General features: G+C 41.1%; 2 protein-coding genes across 3 annotated transcripts in view; one reads left to right on the forward strand and one right to left on the reverse strand.

Moving 5' to 3' along the window:
- RUNDC3B (RUN domain containing 3B) overlaps window positions 1-13,198 on the forward strand; it is a 187,937-nt gene extending 174,739 nt beyond the window's left edge. Inside the window, 1 exon segment of the mRNA XM_030550481.1 lies at window positions 10,137-13,198. Coding sequence (XP_030406341.1) covers window positions 10,137-10,282 — 146 coding nt within the window. The 3' untranslated portion in view covers window positions 10,283-13,198.
- A 3,923-nt stretch (window positions 13,199-17,121) lies between these two features.
- Window positions 17,122-21,417, reverse strand: part of SLC25A40 (solute carrier family 25 member 40) — an 89,104-nt gene continuing 84,808 nt past the window's right edge. For both annotated transcript variants that reach the window (XM_030550482.1, XM_030550483.1), the window contains exon 11: window positions 17,122-19,296. In XM_030550482.1, coding sequence (XP_030406342.1) covers window positions 19,163-19,296 — 134 coding nt within the window. In that variant the 3' untranslated portion in view covers window positions 17,122-19,162. The remainder of the gene's footprint in view (window positions 19,297-21,417) is intronic.

Genomic DNA, 21,417 nt, shown 5'->3' on the forward strand with positions numbered 1-21,417 from the left:
AAAAGGCATCTTCCACTTCCCTCTTCTTCGGCATCACCTATCTCATCCCATCCAGTTGCTTTGTCCAAATAGGCATTTTAATGGGTTGGTTGAGGCCAGAGTACCAGTTACCATAGTTCCATGTGTTTCCCACCTTTTGTTTTCCAATTGCTTATCCCACTTTCTAAGCAGTTGGACCCATATAACATCAGATTGGTGCGTCTTAAGCAGGGTAGAAAAATCACATCTGCAAAAATTTAGAGTCCCTGTGTTTGTGTACCTGGATGACTGTTTGATCAGAGGTCAGTCTGAGGTTCGTGTTATCCAGTGTATCCACTGTCCTGTCCACCTATGATGCACTGAGACTTCTGCTGAATCAGGACAAATCAATCCTAAAACCAGTACAGAGAATAGAATTCATTGGGCTGGTCTTGGACTGCACAAAGGCCATGGCCTTTCTGCCACAATTCAGGTTCAAAACATTACTGTTGAGGCTAAAACATACCTACTCTCCACAGCACGCAGCTGCCTCAGTCTCTTGGGTCACATGGCAGCATGGTCCTGTGCAGTTCAGCATGCCAGGCTGCATCTCGGAAAGCTGCAGGCATGGCTAGCTTTAGGATGTGCCCTGAATCATCGTCATTTGGACAAAGTGGTTCTAGGGCCAGTGTCAGCGTTGTCAGTGTTGGATTGGTGGATGGACCCTCTTAAAGTGTGTGTAGGTCCCCTATTTCTCCCCGCTGCCAACCTCACTCTAGTCCCAGATGCATCATCCCTGCATTGGGGAGCTCATATGGAGCCCCTGCAGACTCAGGGTCTTTGGTCATCCCAAGATCAAAAGACTTATATAAATGTCAGAGATCTAACATAGTACATCTAGCTTGCTTGGCCTTCCTCCCCCAGAAAGTGGGAAAGAATTTAATTTTAATACACAACTTTGTCTGCTTATGTAAAACATAATGCAGAGAGCAGTGCAATCAATTCAACTTTGCCAAAAGGCAGTTCACCTATGGGTCTTATGCATAAACAACTTGATTCATCTCAAGGCTGCTTACCTTCCAGGGATACAGAACATGTTAGCTGATAAGCTGAGCATATCTCTCTTGAGTGGTCATTACATCCAGATGTGGCTAGATCCATTTTCCAGCTCTGGGGAAACTCCCCAAGTGGATTTATTTACAACAAAAACTATCAGAAAATGCCATCAATGTTGTTCCAAGGGATGTCTCAGCTGGCAGTTCACTGACAGATGCTTTTCTCTTATCCTGGAAGAATCCCCTGTTGTACACCTTTCCTTCACTTCCTTTGTTACCCAGGGTCTTGTCCAAAGTGAAACAAGACCATGCTCATCTCATTCTTATAGCACTGGCATGGCCTTGTCAACATTGGTACTCAACTCTACTAACCTTGCTAATTGAGCCTCCATTCTCTCTCCCATTGGATTCAGATGTGATTTCCCAGGACCATAGTCATTTGCACTATTCCAGTCTCTGATCAGCCTGGATGCTTAATGGATAACATCCTTTGAAAGATCCTTTTCAAAGGACATTCACAAAGTGCTTCTGAATAGCAGAAAACCCTCAACTAGGAGCACTTACTTGTCTGAGTAGAAATGTTTCTCCATTTGGTCCTGCCAGAAAGCTGTATCTCCAGAACGGGCCTGGACCACATGCTGGACTTACCTTCTATATCTAAAACAGAATTTGTCTATTAGCTCTATAAGGTTGCATCTGGCAGCTACTTTGGCCTTCCACAACTTGGTGGATAGTAGATCCCTTTTTCCCCAACCCCATCATAGCCAGATTCCTAAAGGGCATGGTCAGATTAAATCCACACATGCAAGATCCTGGAATCTGAACTTGGGCCTAACAAAATTGACAGGATTGCCCTTTAAATCCCTTGCAACTTGCGCTCTGCTTACCTCTATGTAAATGTAGCATTTCTAGTGGCCACCACCTTGGCCAGAAGAGTGGAAGAGTTGAAAGCCCTAGTGTCAGAGCCTCTATATACAATTTTTAATAGGTTTAAGGTTTATCTTCATCCTCACCCAAAATTTCTCACTACGGTGGTCTCTCTTTCATGTTAATCAAGTAATCAAGCTGACTTGATGAAACCTCATGCCCACAGCGATAAGAAGAGACTTCATTTGTTGAATGTGAGAAGGGCTCTAGCTTTCCAACTGGAACATACTAAGTTATTTAGGACCTCTACTCAGTTGTTCATTGTGATTGCAGACAGAACTAAGATTCTTGGTGGATTTCATTCTAGATCTCTTTATGCATTTGTTTTATTACCTGCTGGCTAATATAGCCCCCCAGTTAGGGTATTGACACATTCTACTAGAGCACAGGCAACATCAGTGGCTTACTTGGTGCAAGTACCTATCATTGATATTTGCAAACTGGAGAGAGGTAAACACAGATGACCATTGTTCATCAGTCCAGGGATAATGACAATTTTGGATGGGTGGTCTTACAAGCACTGTTCAGGTCGACTTTGAGCCCACCTCTATGATTGTCTATCTGTGAGTCACCTGGTGGAATGGACATATGCAAGCACTCAAAGAAGAATGATTATCTACCCTTCTGTAACTGTTGTTCTTTGAGATGTGTTGCACATGTCCGTTCCACGACCCGCCAACCTTCCCCTCTCTATCAGAGTCTACCTGGTATGAAGAAACTGAGAGGAGTCAGGGGCGGCTCTGCCTCTTTATTCCAGCACATACTGGCACATAACAACAGAGGGTTCTTGGACCACCCCAATCGGTATGGCTGAGGGAAAAAATTCTCCAACAAATCCGTACGAGACATTCGCACACACCTACAGTGGAATGGAAGAACATCTCGAAGAATACCAGGTACAGAAAAGTAGGTAACTGGATTTTTATGTATCTGTCAAAGTACTGAGATGTCTCACATCTAGTGGAAGTCAGGGCCTTAGATGGTTCAGATTTTGCTATAATCTGTTGTAAGATGCATTTTTTTAATGCAGTGATGCACTTATTATCATAGACTCATAGAAATGTAGGCCTGGAAGGAACCTCAAGAAAGCACGTTCAGTCCCCTGCACTGAGGCAGAACTAAGTAAACTTCGTTGACTATCCCTGACAGGTGTTTTTCTAACTTGTTCTTAAAACCCTCCAGTGATGGGGATTTCACAACCTCCCTTGGAAGCCTATTGCAGAGTTTAATTATCTGTATAGTTAGGTTTTTTCTAATATCTAACCTTAATCATCTTTGCTGCAGATTAAGCCTATTACAACTTGTCCTACCTTCAGTGAACATGGAGAACAATTGATCCCCATCCTCTTTCTAACATCCTTTATATGAAGACTGTTATCAGTCCCCCTCCCTCCCATGGTCTTTTTTTCCTCAAGATCAAACATTACCAGTTTTTTTTTAACTTTTCCTCATAGAACAGATTTTCTAAACCTTTTATCATTTGGACACTCTCCAATTTGTCCATGTTTTCCTAAAGTGTGATGCCCAGAATTGGACATGGTACTCCAGCTGAGCCCTCGGCAGTGCCAAGTAGAGCAGGATAGTGCCTTCCTGTGTCTTACATATATGTGGCAGAGTGCTGGGAACCAACAGCTTAAGTCAGCACTTTGATCAGTTAAACACCAATTAACTCCCCCCAAGGTGGATCTGACTTACCTAATTAATCCTTCCCAGCTTATTTTAATATGCTAAAGAGTTAGTTAGCCAATTAATGCAGAGGGTAGAAGAAGGCACCAGCAGGAAATGCTGGAGGGAAAGGCAGGCTAGCAGAGCTAGAAGGTGCAGACAGCTCTTCCCTCTCCTCTTCTTGGCAGAAGGGTGAGGAGAAACTGATTTTGTAAATACTGTGGTGTATGGATCAGTAACGGTGGTGAAAAGAGTAATGAAATAAACTACACAGCGGTGTTTAACAACTGAAAGACTCTGAATAGTCTGCATAGACAGAGCAGATGATAGGAGTGGCACTCCACCCTGTCACAATACGACACGTGTTCTTATGGTAACATTTGAAAATGTGGTTTTCTGAATTGCAGATTTTTAATATAAAGTTCAGTTGAAAGGGATTGTGAAGTTCATTGTGGGAGTGAGATTTTAGCGTCTTGCCCAACTGCTGATCCCAAAGAGTGCTGTCGCATGCTGAACATAATTTACACCCTCCAAAGAATGCTCTGGCACCTAATAACAACCAATTCTACCTCAACACTCCTGCTGCCTCTGCCAGGTGACATGAACATCCCTCAGCTCAACTGTAAATGCTAAAGCCTCCCTCTGCACAACCTTTATCTCATCTCTGAGATGTTCGTAGTTGCAAATTATCCAGCTGGAAATTTAGGTAACTTTCCTGATGATAGTAATGTTATGTTCAAAAATCCCTTATCACCACATCCAAAGTTTTAGAGCTCGAATGGTGGATGCATACTGTTAAATTATTTTCCCAGCTTTCCCATATATTTTCTCAGAATATTGAGTTAAAAAACAAAACAAAACTTTTTTTTCCTGGGGATAGAGTGAGTGTAGATCTTTAAGGGTGTTTGCTTGAGTTCATTCCATAAGCACTGTATTCAGTCACCCATATTTTTTTTTAAAGCAGATGTAAGACTTAAATTATGCAAAGATCCATTGGAAGATGCCGGTAAGTGCTGTAAGAGAGTGGATTATTTTCACTATACTGTTTTTTTTCCTCAAAGGTAGGGCTTCCCTTTAAATGAGAATTCAGAGGCACAGTGTTCAGAAATGCCTACTTTACAGATGCAAAATTCCTTGAACTTTTGGTGGACTGGGTTGCAAATACAATATAGTGCGTGAGACGTCTTAGTCATCTGTTCAAACCCAGTTCAGATTGGTGGCTACCAAAAGCTGTTATCTGATTCCTGTTTGGTGGCCTGTGGAAATAAGGTGATCTCATTGGGTAAGTGTCTGGCTGTCACAAAACGCACTACCATAATTGGCACTAATTAGTTCCACTGTGGGCAGGGAGAACGTGGGTTAAATTGACATGTTGCCTCACCTAGCCTCATCTCTGGAGGTAGTCCCTCCAGGTTGCATGTTTGTGAGGCATAATGGGAAGTTTGCACTGATACTGCCAGTGTAAATCTGATATCTTTTATGAGGAATTATCAAGAAGGATGAAAAACAAAACATATTTATCTTTGGTAATAGCATTTACTGATTCCAGTGGGTTTTTTTTCCAACAAAGATTAAAAACAATAAATCTCTGGTCATGGCATCATTCTGGTAATTTATTGCTGATGTTTGGTTGAAGCCTTAATGGAATATTTTTTTACTGATTAATTTCCCTTCTGTTAGCAGTGTCTTCCACAATTCTGGACATCAGGGCAGCTCTTCTCTCACTGCAGCTTATGAAGATGGATCAGGGTTTTGGTGTTTGCATGGTCTGGCCTAACCCTCTCTGCTCCTTCTTGCTGCCTGATGAGTTGTTCCCAATCTGTTAAACTTGTATAACATGAACAAATATTCCAGAGATAATGAAATAGCTGCATACATTAGACCAAGAAAGATGGTCGTATAGTAACAATTCCACTTAATATCTGACCCTTAACTGTAGGAGATGCTGCTAGCAGAAAGGAAATTATCAGTAAGAAATGTAACATTCTGGAGTTCAGTGTCTCCCAGAATTCTGGGTATCTGGGAAGTAGCGAGTACTGAACAGATATAGGGAGGTTATGAAACAAAAGTTTGGCAGGAAAGAAGTACCTCCCTCCCCTTTTTGTGAGCTCACTCAAAAGTTTCTATTATTTCTGGCCACTACACACAACACCTCCCTGCCAAAGGAAGCCTCTGCAGAAGACAGAAATTCCACCTTTTAGTACTTACTGAAGGTGTTAGCTGTTTTGTAAATTTCCAAAGTGAACACACTTGCTAATTCTGGCCAGGTGGTTGGTCAGTATCTTGTGAAGCATGCTTGATCCATTCTGGGACAGAAGCCTCTGTATATTGTGGAAGCCTTCAAATCATCAATCTAATCCACTGAGCAATGGAGGACTTGGAATTTCTGAGTCCTTGGCATTTAGGGTGGGAGGGCATGAATAAGGAGCCCAATCTTCTTGCAGATTTTTGTATGCTTGAGATAGATTTTCAACACTCCTCTGATCTTTAAGGTGTGCCACACCTTTTCAGTTGGATGTTGTAGTTTTGGACAGAATGAAGGAAGCACAAGTTCTTTGGAAATATGGAAGGAGAAATTTACCTTAAGAAGAAAGGATTCTGGTGTTCTGAGTGCCACTTTTGTCTTGAGGAACACACAGTAAGGCTCACCTATAGATAATGCTGCCAACTCCAGCACTCACCTCGCAGATGTGAGAGCTACTAAGAAACAATTCTTAATGGATAAATAAAAGGCCAACACTGAAGTCAGGGGCTCAAAGGAATGACTTGTCAAAGCCTTGAAAAATAGTGAAAGACCCCATTTGGGGAAGAGTGGCACATCAGTCTGGCTAACCAGTCGGCTCAAAGGAATCTACTACCTGTGGATTGTCTTCCAGGGAGCCTGAGAAGTATTTTGGTCTCTGCCTTGGTACAATTCACAAACAGATTGGCTGAAGGGAGGCCAAATATATGAATGATGAAATTAAAAACCACCTGATTCAGGCATCACTCGGAATTATTGAGCCAGCGTCTCCCGAGCCAGCCTGCATATTGGGTTCAGATCACCTTTGTTGTGGATCACTCTGAGGGAAAGAAGGAATGATTCTGCCCACTTTATTGTTTCCATTGCTTCCACATGTAGTGTTGGACTCCTTGTTTTCCCCTTTAAATATGCAATCATATTGTCTGAACTAGAACATAGTTCCCCCTCTCAGCTCTAGGAGGTTTTTGCTATGAGCCTTTTCCTCCTGGTTCCATAGGACCTGGGCTGTTTAGGTCTCCAAGTGAACTTCCCAGCCTTCCAGGCTGGTATCGGCTGCTTGGACTAGAGGAGCTGGAAGGCAGATCGGCATGCCTTCGCAGATTGTTGTGGGCTGAACACTACTGTAAGGAGTTGAACACCTGTGCTGGAACTTATACTTGATCTTTATTGTGTTCCATGGTGTGATCCCACACCTCTAGTATGAAAGCTTGAAGACTTCCGATGCATGATTGTGCCCATGGGGATCCATATGCATGACACCACAAGTCCTAGCAGTTGGAGGCATAGTGTTACAGTAGCTCTGGAGCAAGAAAATAAATTCCTAGATGAAACTAGAGAACTTTTCTTGGCATTGAAGCTGGGTCCCTGGAGAAGATTTCCCATTCAAGATGTGACCTTTTGTGCTGTGATGGAGCTTTGATCAGATGTCATCCAGGAAGGGGAACAGGTGAGTTTCCTGTGACCTGAGTCTGGCCATTATCACAATCAACATCTTTGTAAAAACCCTGGGGGTTGAGGAGAGACCAAATGGGAGGGAGTGTTTTTGCAAACTACAGAAGTCTGTGTGGGCGCAGTCTGATGGGAATATGGAAATGTGTCCTCTGGGTCAAATGAAGTCAAGAAGTCCCTCCTGGGACAGGTATGATACTGTAGAGGCCACAATCTCCACTCAAAACTTTTTCTTTATCCACTTGTTGCTTTTGAGATAGAGAATGGCTCTGATACTCCCCATTTGCTGCTGTACAATGAAGAAGATGGAGCAGAACCCAGAGAACCTTTCTTCTAAGGGAACCCACCTTATCATTCCCATATCCAAAAGATGAGATATTTTGTTCTGCATCAGACTGTTTTACAGGGCTATTGGAGCTGGGTGATTGGATGAAGAAGGGATGGGTAGAGCCTGCAGCTCAAGGAGCTCTGTCTCACTCACTATATCCCTGACCCATTTGTCTATGGTCATTGAAAACCATTCTTCCAGGAAATAGGAAATCCTGACCCCTAGCTTCAGCTGTTGCGGGAGCCTATGCAATCTTTGTCATAAAGTGGATTTGGGAGGGTTGGAGGCTGAGGTCCCTCTGGAATTTCCCCTGGTACTTTGATTCCAGTATTTTCACTCAGGGAATTTGTTGCCCCTTCACCAGTAAACGATAAACCTCATACCTCTGTGAGGATGAGGAGCAAAAGGAGTGTCTCTGTATGAAGGCTGGTCTATTTTCTGTTCTGAGGACCCTTAGTGAGGAAAGGAGAGACTGTTTGGATTTTGCCATCTTGTCAGCCACCATCTTTCCCAGTTTTTCTCCAAAAATGAGGAAGCCTGTAAACTTGGATGAGCATAGGACCTGCTTAGAATAAGTATCCATCTTCGAGGGTTGAAGCCATAGGTGGCGCCTGGCTACTGAACTGGAACCCTTGGCTTGGGCTGAAAACTTCATTGCATCCATTGAGGTGTCCACTACAAAGGCTGTTTCTGGAAAGACCCTTGAAAGTGGAGCCAAAGTCAGGGTCATTTCAAAGCCCTTAAGAGCAGATGTTCCAGCCAGGTAAGAGATGCTCCTGCAAAGTAGGTAACTGCCAGGAACACTCAGAGGTGGCAGAGGAGGCGTCAGAGCCCTCTTTGTAACTGTCCTCCATCTTTCCAGCCTCCAGGTCCTTAAGGTGGAACTCTCCCCCTTTTGAGGCAATAATCATATTTTTGGCAAGGGATGCACACAGGTGTCAAGCTTTGGTGTACCTTTCATTCTTGAATGTAACAGAGCCTGAGATTGCTCTTGTTGATGTGCTTGCCCTTACCAGGCTTGTTCCATTCATCCCTAATCAGTTCCTCAAGGAGTGAAGCGATATTGCAGCCTCAAGGGAGGATTTTGAAGGGAAAAATTTCTTCTAAGGCTTACTCACAGGAACCTGCTCAGGTTTCAGAAACAGACAGCTCACCTTCCTCAGTTTAGGAGGAAGAAGAGGACTTTAATCTCCTGGATTTGTGTGCTGTCTTTCCTTTTAAATTTTTTTAAACCTTTTTAGCATGCTTCAGGAGTATAGACCCTCTGCAGTGGCTTTGGTGATGCCTTTTGTGGCTTGCCTTCCTTAGGGTCTGGAGCCCTCTTGAGATGTTACAGGGGCCAACTCATAGTCAGAGCCATTCTGATCTGCTTGGAAGGGGTGGGCGGGCTGATTTAGAAGCCCTGCTTTTTTCCAGGGTGCTCAGGACCCACTTTAAGTCTTGTGGGCAGGACTGGTCACTCTGCAAGCCTCCTCTCTGTTCTGCTCAGGCCTCCTGGGACTTACTCTAAGAGTCCAGTGGTCAGGGTCCTCCTCACTTTTAGAGCCTCTCTCTGCTGTGCACTGGGGTTCCTGGTCCATTTTTTCCACATTAGAGTTGTGGCTGCCTCAGTGGGTCGGGAATAGGGATGCAAAATGTTAACCAGTAAGCATTAGTCTAATTGGTTAACCCACCTTAACCCCTAGTCCTGCCAGCTGCAGCAGCATCGGCCCCAGCCGCAAGCTGTGCTGGCTGGCGCAGCCCCAGCCCCCTCCCTTTAATCAGTTAACCATTTAAACAATAAAAATATTGTTTAAATGGTTAACTTTTTAAACTATATTTACATCCCTAGTAGGGAACTCCACTTGCCTGTTGGACTTGTAACCATGGGACCTAATGGAGTTAGGGGATGGAAGGCTGGGTGCAGGCTGGGCCCAGCTTGCCATCTGCCAACCATGGGAAAGCTGCCTTACAGCACCTTTTGGATTCAACCTGGTGCTTTCTTGGCTGCTCTGCCATGCCTCTATGGGTCACAAGCGCTGGCAGAGACACACTGCAATAGAGGCTCAACCCTGAAGGGTTAACCAACCCAGGGAGGAGGAATGCTGTGGAGGAAGAATACTGCTTTCCACTGCCCAAAAAACTTGGCAGAAGAGTTAAGATGGAAAGAGTAAGGGCAGAAGCAAAAGAAATCACCACTGTGTGGTGCTCCAGAGGCAGAGAATCTGGAAGGAAGCAGTAGAAGAGGCATGGTCAGACCACGCGGCACCAAAACTCAGATGTCTCTGTGAGCTGTAGAGGGAGAACTGCCTAGACATCTAGAATTGTGGGAGATGCTGGGCACAGTAGCATGTTTCCCTAAAAACTGGCAACTGCATTTGTGCATGTGTGCTTATGTTGTATCAAGGATGAACATTCTATAAACAGATACATATACTGACCTTCTCTCTTCCCTCAGTGTTACCCCAGTTCAGGTAAATCTAGTATTAGGAATTGCATTGTAATAGTGATTAATGTAATTCTGTTTTAACAGGGAAGGAAGACACTCCATCATTGCTTGGTCTCTGTGGCTCTCTGACTTCTGTAGCAAGTTATAAATCTCTTACAAGTCTGAAATCAAGTGAATACCTTGCAAGTCCTACAGCAGAGATGACAAGTCCAGGTCTAACTCCATCTTGAACAGATATACATAACAAGGAAGAGCTTTTGTGTTGTATGCATTCAGTTTACATGCCATAATTTGACTTGCTGTGAAGACTCTTAAAGGTTCAAGCAAGCTAAAGAATATGCTGCTTTATTTCATAATGATCTATTTAAAGAAAAGTCACAAAACGTACATGCATTGTGCGTCATGCTTTTCTTTAAAAGGATTTTTCCTGGACTTACCCTTTGAGATCTTAAATTGTTTAAGAATCCCAGTCAGGTACAGAATGTATGCATGATTTAGTAACAAATGATTACCTTTTAGAATGAAATATGTGAACATAAGTCTTCTGCTAAACTGTCGTGATCTATGTTCCACAGGGGCTCTTAGCTAGAGCACTTCCTTGTACTGCTCTGCATATTTGTCAACACTTGCAGAAGAGACAGGGAATAAATCTTGGCAGGCTAGCAAAGGAATATCTGAATTCCAGTTTACATTATATTACAAACCATTCCTTGTTTAAATATCATTTTAATCTGCATATGTTCTATTATGTAGGATCTCAAATAACTTATTTAACCTGTTAGAGGTTTTGAAATACTGACAGGTAAGTGTTAAACTTGCATTCCCATTATGCCACTTAAAGAGTTAATTTTTATGCTCAGATAAAGCCATATTAAGAAACAGTATACATCCCCAGGTTTTGATGAGGGGACAGAGTAACAAATCTTACACATCAGGATTACTTCCAACTTTTAAGAAGGGATTAGGAGGCAAGTCACCAGGTGATCATGGGACCCAAATGAGGAAGAACTTTGCAGGTAGAAGGTGCATCCTAAGTCAGTAACAAAAAGCAAGTAACTATGTTAATATAAAGATGGGGGAAACATTGTGCTGTCATCACCTTAGAGCTTTGGGAAGCACGCCCCCCCATCATGTCCACTGTAAAGGATCTCAGAAGTAAAAAAGGATCAGATTGAAAATTGATAATTTAAATGACAATATTCTCATGCTGGTGGGGTTTTTTCCCCCATGAAAGTTTTGGATAGGTATTTTTCTTGGTTATGCTGTGCAGTAATACTTAAACAGAAGTGAATCCTTTAAAATTCTATGCCTCTAAGCTACTGATATGAATTACCGGAAAACATTTTTAAAGGAAACTAAACTTCACATCTTCCCAGTTTAACTCTTGCCTTTAACGTTTGCAAATTAATTTTTGAATTGCAAACGGTATTCTTAAAATTCAAACTGTATTCTTACATCTTTGTAAGATGTAACGAGTCCTTTCTCTATGAATTTTGCTATTAAGGTAATTCTGATCAGTATCTTTAAAAAAAAATTAAATGCATGTAAGCATGTTGTATTTATTAATCAAGGGGAAAATGTTTTGTTGTGCCAAAGAAGTTTCAAATATTGTTTACATGAGCAGCTTCAGTACTATAAGCTTATTTAATTACAGCATACTTTCAGATAGATTTTTGTTTACAGTCAGATACTATTCTGTACTCTTTGCTTTGTTTATATTTGCCAGAGAAATGTGCCTCTTGTAATCTTACCCTTGGCACTACTAGTTTTTCAAAGGGTGGGATAAAGAAAAACAGGCAATCTAATCATTCTTGTAAACGGAAGAATGCAGGAATGTTGCCTTGATAAGCATGTGAAATTACACATTTTCAGAACTGACTAACCCACTCTAATGATCTCTGAAATAAAACTTAATTAAAACAGTAGTGCTCCTTTCCTAAGGTCTACCAGAATGACTATTACTGCATAAAGTAATGTCCTGGTTCTTGCACTAAGAACATGATCTCATGGCAGTTCAGTAGTTTAATTGAACAGCATTCATTAAATATTAGTTTCTAAACTAAAGATGCATTTTTAATGCAAAGACAATGAGGGAAGCAGGATTCCATAAAGTTAACATTACCGATTTATGTACAGTAACTTGGGCAACTTGTGCTGTTTTAAATACTTCTCCCAGTACATCACTGTTCTTTGGCTATAATCGTGATTTTCTAGTCATGTCAGCAGATAGCTCTGTTGGAGGAGCTGCTATAAAATTCATCTGTCATGTAATTTAAGTTTTATGTAATCTTTCACACTAGTATTAGTTTGTAAATGTCAGTGTTTGTGCATGAGGAAGCTGATTGCATGTGTGTGTCAGTTCTAAATGCTGTCCATTTTTCTGAAACATTTGAACAAAAATAAATGCCAAAATTTTGTGTATTTTGTTGCCGTGCTATATTATAACTGTTGCATGTAAATTAAACATTTTGTATCGTTGCCACTATTAGCTCGTCTCTGTACTTTTCTAATCAAGAAGTGTAAAGTAAGATCACTTACACACTAGTATCATGTGAGCATAAAGCAATTTAATTTTGTTCTAATATTCCTAAATAAGTGAAAATTAACACTAGACTTTCAGAAGACCTTAAATGAAGGTCTTAAACAACAAAGAATATGCATTTCCTTTTAACATGAGTGATATGGAGATTATAAATTAACCCCAAACATTTAAATTATGCTTTGACTTAGAATCTATGCCAGCAAAAAACCCCAGTATAATACATCACATTTTTTAAAAAAGATAGCTATTCTAAACTATAGAATAGCTATCTTTAACACTTGCCTCAAGGTGCTGGCTCTAGTCCCAATTTTTATCTACTAAATACTCCCTGCTTTCATTCATTAAATTGAAATGCAGCTAACAATGCACCAGTATTTTCTATTAACATAATTGCTATAGTTGGCACAAGGACCCTTTATACAGTCATGAATGGGAGAGAAGGAAATCCGTGAAATCTTTTTATATGTGATCCATGTTATGAAAGTTTGAACTCCTGGGTTATACTCAATTGAGAAAGGAAGGAACTTGAGCTTAACCTTATGTTTTGAATGTGTGATTTTTCTGTCATAGAAAGTCTCCTTAATAAAAGTACTTCATACAGGCAAAATGAATTTTTTGAAGTAAAGAAAGGAACACCTAAGCTTACATTTTGAAATGAGAAAATGGTGGTTCAGTGGGCTCCAAAGAAGGGATAGGTATTGCCATAAAGTATCATTGAGGCTAAGAGTTTGACAGGATTTAAAAATGTATCAGGTAATCACAGGCCTGTCTACATACACTACCCTCCAGTTTGGATTAGAGAGCTGTTAACAGCACTGTGGGTCAAAGTGCTATGCTCTAACTCCTCTGTGTGGATGCACACTAAAATATTCCTACTTTGCATTAACATAATCCTCTTCAGACAGGCTTACATTAATGCACAATAGGAACCTTTTCATTCACACCTTCTGCATCCACACTGGGAAGCTGAAGTGTAGCACATTGACAGGCATTACTGTTCACACCTCTGCAGTCCAAACTGCAGGGCAGTGTAGACCTAGCTTAAGTGAACGTCCACAGTCCAATTAGTTAGGGGGGGGGAAGTGTTTTAAACATGTGCTTCAGACATAAATTAACCACTAAGGCTAACTTTTCTTAGGGGCAGCTTATTTTACAAATAGCCACTATGGCATTTCTTGCACCTTCCTCTAAAGTACATGTTGTGCCACAATCAACAATATCTCAAGCTATGGCATAAGAACTTTCAAAGCCAAGATACTCCACAGGAAGGCATAAAACTTTCATGCAGTATTTATGCACTATATGATAAATAAAATTGAGCCAGCTCATGGAGCCATCTACATCCTGAAGTATGAGCGCTGACAACTATTGCACTGTAATTGCAAATTCTACTCATTCATAGTGTAAATCTTTAAGTTTCTAAGAAATTCACCTTGATAAAGTGGCATTACATAATTGAATTATACACATCACAAAAAACACTTTTCTTTTAGTGTTAATGAAAGTATAAGATTAAACCAGAAGGGAGATTTGTTCTGTACTTTCAGGGCAGGGATTCTTTCTTCTATATTTGTACAACACAATGCGGCCTCAATTTCAATTGGAGCCTTTGGATGCCACTATAATCAATATTTAACAAGTAGATTCCTAACCTTTTTGCTAAAAATCCTTTGGCATTCTAATAGTCGGACAGAGGGCCCTCATCTGTGCATTTGCACAATTGTCATACTTATCTTCCTTGTCCATTTTGCATTCTATTTTTGTTTTAAACTCCTATTCACCAGAAGGCAACATCCTGCCTAGGCCAAGAGCATCCAGAGTTAATTCTTTGGGGTGAGGTTGCCTGTTCTTTTGCCCAAAAAGAGTGTAATGACAGAAGACCGATGATGAACACCCTTGATGACACAGGTCTTTGGCCTTTTGAGGCACTAGTCATTGTGACTCCATTTCTCTCCATGCCTCCTGGATAGCCTGTAACCTCAACAGTAAGAGTTTGTTAAATTATTTAAAAACTATGGGCCTGTTACAGTGAAATAAATAACTTTTATTTGTGATCATACCTCTAGTTTTCAATTCATTACTAAAACCAACTATATCAGACTAACTAAAATAAAATAAAATATAGCGGAAGGACAGAATAGATCACACTGGTGGGGGAGAGGCACTATCTGTGAAAGGAAATCTAGAGTCAACTGAAGTAAAAATCTTAAATGAACCACACTGTACCATAGAATCTCTATGGCTAGTAATTCCACGCTTGAAGAATACAGAAGTAGGAATATACTACCAACCACCTGACCAGGACGGTGGTAGTGACTGTGAAATACTCAGGGAGATTAAAGAGGCTATTAAAATAAAAAACTAATACGGGATTTCAGCTACCCCCTGTTGACTGGGTATATTTTATCTCTGCATCCTGTTCAGAGGTTATGTTTCTTGACACCTTAAATAACTGTTCCTTGGAGAAGCTAATCCTGAAACCCACAAGAGGAGAGGCAATTCCTAAGTGGAGCACAGGATCTGATCCAAGAGGTGAATATAGCTGAATCACTTGGTAATAGTGACCATAACATAATAAAATTTAACATCCCCGTGGGGAGGGAAGAACACCACAAAAATGAGGAAGTGAGTTAAACAGAAATTAAAAGGTACAGTGCCAAAAGTGAAATCCCTGCGAGCTGCATGGAAGCTTTTTAAAGACACCATAATAAAGGCTCAATTTAAATATATACCCCAAATTTTAAAAAAATAGCAAGAGGACCAAAAAAGTGCCACCGGGGCTAACCAACAAAGTAAATTACTAGTACTGTTCAACATATTCATAAATGATCTGGAAAAATGGGTAAAGAGTGAAGTGGAAAAATTTGTAGATAACTATCTTGAGTAGTTTATAAGCCCAAAGCAGACTGCAAAGAGTTACAAAGGGATCTCACAAAACTAGGTGACTGGGCAATGCAATGGCAGATGAATTCAATGTTGACAAATGCAAAAGTAATGCACATCAGAAAACACAATCCCAACTATAAATATACAATGATGGGGTCTCAATTAGCTGTTACCACTCAAGAAAGAGATCTTGGAATCATTGTGGATAGTTCTCTGAAAACATCCACTCAATTTGCAGTGGCAGTCAAAAAAAGCTAATAGAAGGTTGGGAATCATTAGGAAAGGGAGCCATAAGAAGACAGAAAATATCATACTGCCTTTATATAAATTCATGGTATGCCCGCATCTTGAATACTGTGTGCAGATGTAGTCATTCCATCTCAAAAGATATATTGGAAAAGGTACAGAAATGGGCAACAAAGATGATTAGGGATACAGAGCAGCTTCCATATGAGGAGAGATTAAAAAGATTTGGACTTTTCAGCTTGGAAAAGATACGACTAAGGGCGGATATGGTAGGGATCTATACCAGGGGTTGGCAACCTTGTAGAAATGGTGTGCCGAGTCTTCATTTAGTCACTCTAATTTAAGGTTTTGCGTGCCAGTAATACATTTTAACGTTTTTAGGTGGTCTCTTTCTATAAGTCTATAATATATAACTAAACTATTGTTGTATGCAAAGTAAATAAGGTTTTAAAAAAGTTTAATAAGCTTAATTTAAAATTAAAATAAAATGCAGAGCCCCCCAGACTGGTGGCCAGGACCTGGGCAGTGTGAGTGCCACTGAAAATCAGCTCACGTGCTGCCTTCGGCACACATGCCATAGGTTGCCTATCCTTGATCTATACAATCATGACTGGTGTGGAGAAAGTAAATACAGAAGTGTTATTTACTCCTCATAATACAAGAACTAGGGGTCAGCAACTGAAATGAATAGGCAGCAGGTTTAAAACAAAAGGAAGTATTTTTTCAGTCAACCTGTGGAACTCTTTGCCTAAGGATGTTGTGAAGGCCAAGACTATAACAGGGTTCAAAAAAGAATTAGTCAAGTTCATGGAGGATAGGTCCATTAATGGCTATTAGCCAGGACAGGCAGTGATGTAAAAGTGTGCTCTGAAGTGTCCCTGACCTCTGTTTGCCATTAGATGGGAATGGGCAACAAGGGATGGATCACTTGATGATTTCCTGTTCTGTTCATTCCCTCTGAAGCACCTGGCATTGGCCACTGGCAGAAGACAGGATACTGGGCTAGCTGGACCATTGGTCTGATCCAGTATGGTGGTTCTTATGTAACTATTTCAGCAACTGTCATTCATTTTCAACATAACATATCAATGCTACTCTGTCCACTGGCTCAGCTATAGGGTTAGTGTTTTCTGTATTTCAAATTTACCACCTTTTCTTTTACAAGTTTACATAAATCAAGTGGGATAGTTTAAAGCCTGGTTTTAGAAGCTACCTTTTGCATGAAGTGTAAGGTGTCAGAGAGAACAGAGCTGAGGCTTCAAAACACAACCAATTTAAAAAAATCAAGAAGCATCTATATTAAACCACAGTCAAATTAATGAAATAAATATTCATGAATAAGAGTTTAAACTTTCTACTATCAGAAACAAAATTAATTATCTATCTGTACACAGGATCACAAAACAAGAAAACATTTGATTTTATTAAACATGAACATTTTTATCCCATCAATGGCTAGTATATGAACTTATTTCAATGCTGATTAAACCATGTATTACATTCTTTATCTCCATTTTGAAAATATTTGAACGTTTCACATTTTTTATTGGGATGTATGTAGTTTTCATAAAGTGCTATTTCTTTTTATATTATTAAAATGTAAATTATCCTGAGAGAGAATTCTTCATGTATCACTTGAATGAGAACTCATTTTCCTGCCCCCTCCCACCATTGTTTATTCTGCATCCTTTTAATCTGCAGGACTCTTAATTCTCATCTTTGACGGCTAGCAAAATAAGGGTGAAAAACTGTGTTTTTCCACAAGGAAAAAAAAAAGCTCTTTCCTTGGTCACATAACATATAGTGGGCACTATCTTAGTTTACTGAACTCTGTGAGCAGGACAGGCAACACTTAGTCACTATGAAGTGGATGTACTAGTAGTGTGCATAAAAATATAGCAACAATAAATCCTACAATGTGATCAGTGGGGACAAAGAGCAGTCCAGAATTAATGAAAGGAAAAAACCTGAAGAGCCACAAATGAACTGGTGATTTCTAGCTTACTGCTTCAGGGCTGTAGAAAGGTCACCTACATACTTACTCTAGTTTTAGGTGATAAAGATGAACTCCTGACAAAGTTTAACCACCAAGAAACCTTACATGTCAATTCTTAAAGAACTAGGTTGTGGTCCTTGGATGCTATGGAAGTGAAGTTAGTTTGTGAAAGCTTTCATCATACCTTTTGCATGCACTCAAAAGGTATACAAGACACCTTAATATTTAAAATTCCTTAGCACTATAGCCACTGTACTTCAAAAATAAGATTGCACACAACTAGTCAGTCATAAGTAGCACATTTTACTCTCCTGCAGGCTTCCTCTTAGATTGCTTGGACATCACAAAGCTTCCCTCTGGAGTTTTCAGATGTGCAAAAATCCAGGATCAGGTTCTTAGTGGGAAATTTGATTTCCAACTTTTAAAAATGAACCAGCTAATCAGCTTAATACATGGCTCTGCAATGGAATCCAAATACTAAACTTTCGCTTTGAAATTCCAATCTAAATGGCAACAGAATCAAAGTGAAAAACATGCAGAGGGTTACATGGCAAACAACTTACTTCTGATTATTCACTTAAGTCAAGATTATGTAATGTAAAGTTTCTAATCAATACAGGACCAGTGAAAGTTACAAGATTCCTGACTATTATATTTGTGATCTATAGTATACTCCTACTTGCAATTTTCAAACCACATATATGGAAGGCCAAATATAAATGTTTTTTATGGTTCCATTTAAAGGCTATTTAGTGGTGCCCCCTTCTGCCCTCGGTCTCACTGAAACACTGATGAAATACTTAATCTAACTTTCAATAACAAAAAAGACTGATACCAGGACAACCACTCCTTGAAGGGACAAATATCTAAACATATCGAGGTACATGATTGAGCATTCATGACTTTCCATGTTTGTTTACATAGTGTCTGTTTTTCTGAACACAAACCTAATAGATTCTCAGAGCATAAATACATTTAAAACAGGCTATTTAGAGAAATATTAAAATGCATGTCAGAAATGATCATATTCCATACCAATCTCATTTTCCACTGAAAGAGGTTTTTTTCTTTAATACAAGTGGCAAATACTATTTCATGTTTCTGACCAATCTCAAAAGTGTTTTTACCCATTTCTGAAGATGATTATAAAACTATGAATTTACTTCCTTAGCTCTCTAGAAGCATGGTCTTTAAAGAGAGAATTCACATGAAATTTTAAACACTGGTTCTAGGAATATACACAGCACATAGCACTCTTACACTTCTTTGAATTCAGAAATAAAGGTGCATAAGCAGCCTGAAGGAAGTGCTAAGTAAAGGGAGCTGCATCTGGTTAGCAAACGTCATGGTTGAATTTTACATGGTCTGGAATAGTTTAATTCTAGTCAACAGTCAAAGTTGGCACAACCTTGACCAGATACCTTGACTATCGTTGCAATCTCAGCTTGAGTGAGAATTAATAGCTTTGTATATTTTTTGTTTGTTTAATTTACGAAAGAAGGACTTCCCAAATTCATAGGTGCTGATCATTATGGCACAAGCAGGAGCAACTTTAATCAACCGTGGAACAATACCTGCAGGAAAAAAAAACATGTATTCACCAATTATCCATAAATATCACTCATTTTCAGAATAAGACAGACCACAGGCTTCTATAACACTGTGTAGAATCAATCTCTGCAGCAAGTAAAGTGGTAAACGTCCTATTCGTAAGGAAATGGAGGCCATAGTCTTGCAAACACTTAAGTCTGTAATACACTTAAGCAGTCCCAAGGAACCAGTGAAGTGGTGCCAGCATTGGCAAGTGTCATGATTTTGGACCAATTTTTGCAGTTGCACCCGTGACCATGTGAACAACTACAGGAAGCTTTTTATCTGAGCTGTCTGTAGTTTCCCCCTTTGGCTGCTAGTTCATGGACATGAGGATTGCAACACTGCTCTACCGAACTTGGTGTCATCCCTCGCCTATTGGGTGATGGCATAGTGGGAGGAGAATCATAGGATTAGAAGGGAGCTTGAGAGGTCACCTAGTCCAGTCCCCTGCAAGCCAGGACTAAGGCCTTGGCTACACTGGCGCTTTACAGCGCTGCAACTTTCTCGCTCAGCGGTGTGAAAAAACACCCCTGAGCACAGCAAGTTACAGCGCTGCAAAGTGCCAGTGTAAACACTGCCCCAGTGCTGGCAGCATGGCTCCCAGCGCTGTAAGCCAATCCCCACGGGGAGGTGGAGTACCTGCAGCGCTGGGAGAGCTCTCTCTCAGCGCTGGCGCCACAACCACACACTTCAAAGTGCTGCCACGGGACCACTGCCGCGGCAGCGCTGTACGGCTGCAAATGTAGCCATACTCTAAGTGTTATCTAGACCCTGTTACCCCCTAGACATGTTATCCCTGACATGTGTTTGTCTAACCTGCTCTTAAAAATCTCCAGTGATGGAGATGGCACAACCTCCCTAGGCAATTTATTCCAGTGCTTAACCACACTGACAGGAAGTTTTTCCTCATTTCCAACCTAAACCACTGTTGCTGCAAATTAAGCCCATTGCTTCTTGTCCTATCCTCTGTGGTTAAGGAGAACAAATTTCTCCTTCCTCCTTGCAACAACTTTTTATGTACTTGAAAACTGCTATCATACCCCCCCCTCAGTCTTCTCCAGACTAACCAAACCCAATTTTTTCAATTTTCCCTCATAGGTCATGTTTTCTAGATCTTAATCATTTTTGTAGCTCTTCTCTGGACTTTCTCCAATTTATCCACATCTTTCCTGAAATGTGGTGCTCAGAACGAGACAATACTTCAATTGAGGCCTAATCAATGCGGAGTAGAGCAGAAGAATTACTTCTCGTGTCTTGCTTATGACACTCCTGCTAATACATCTCAGAACGAGGCTTGCTTTTTTTGTGGCAGTGGTCCCGTGGCAGCATTTTGAAGTGTGAGTGTGGTTGTGGCTTCTCACCAACTTAGTCACCCATCCAGTGCATGCTGGAATACCTGTTCCATCTGAAACAACAGGCAGTTGTCAGTGGCCCCTGCCCAACCAACCGGACCTGCTGTCGCAGGACCGTGGTCGGCTCCTACACCCCAACCTCGAGTTCCTCCACCTCTCGGTGTGGATACTGTGTGGCTGAATCCGGAGGAGCGGAACTGTTTGGAAGGCGCTTTGTCTCTCTTGATCTTTGCCAGGACCCTGCCGATGAGTGGAATTGGAGGGAACGCATATATCAGACTCCCTGACCACGACAGAAGGAAGGCATCGGAGAGGGAGCCCTTGCTCAGACCTTACTGAGAACAAAACTGGTGGCATTTCCTGTTCTGTCTGGTAGCGAACAGGTCCACTTGGGGAGTTCCACACTTGAAAGATCATGCAGGCTACCTCTGGATGGAGTGTGAGAGGAGACGTGCCTGCTGAGCTGTTCTGCCAGCCTATTCCTGATGCCGGGAAAGCGACAAGCTTCTGGGTGGATTTCATGGCTGATGCAGAAGTCCCACAGACGGAGCACCTCTTGACTGAGAGCCGACGAGCACACTCCCCCTTGCCTGTTGATGTAGAACATAGAGGCTATGTTGTCTGTCAGGGCTCATGCCTGACAGGTGGGGCAGGAAGACTCCACCAGCCGGACTGCTCGGAGCTCTTTGATGTTAATGTGCCACTTCGCCTCTTCCAGGGATCACAACCCTGTGTCTGGAGGTTGCCAAG

This window comes from Gopherus evgoodei, chromosome 2 (assembly GCF_007399415.2).
Source record: "Gopherus evgoodei ecotype Sinaloan lineage chromosome 2, rGopEvg1_v1.p, whole genome shotgun sequence".
Lineage (NCBI taxonomy): Eukaryota > Metazoa > Chordata > Testudines > Testudinidae > Gopherus > Gopherus evgoodei.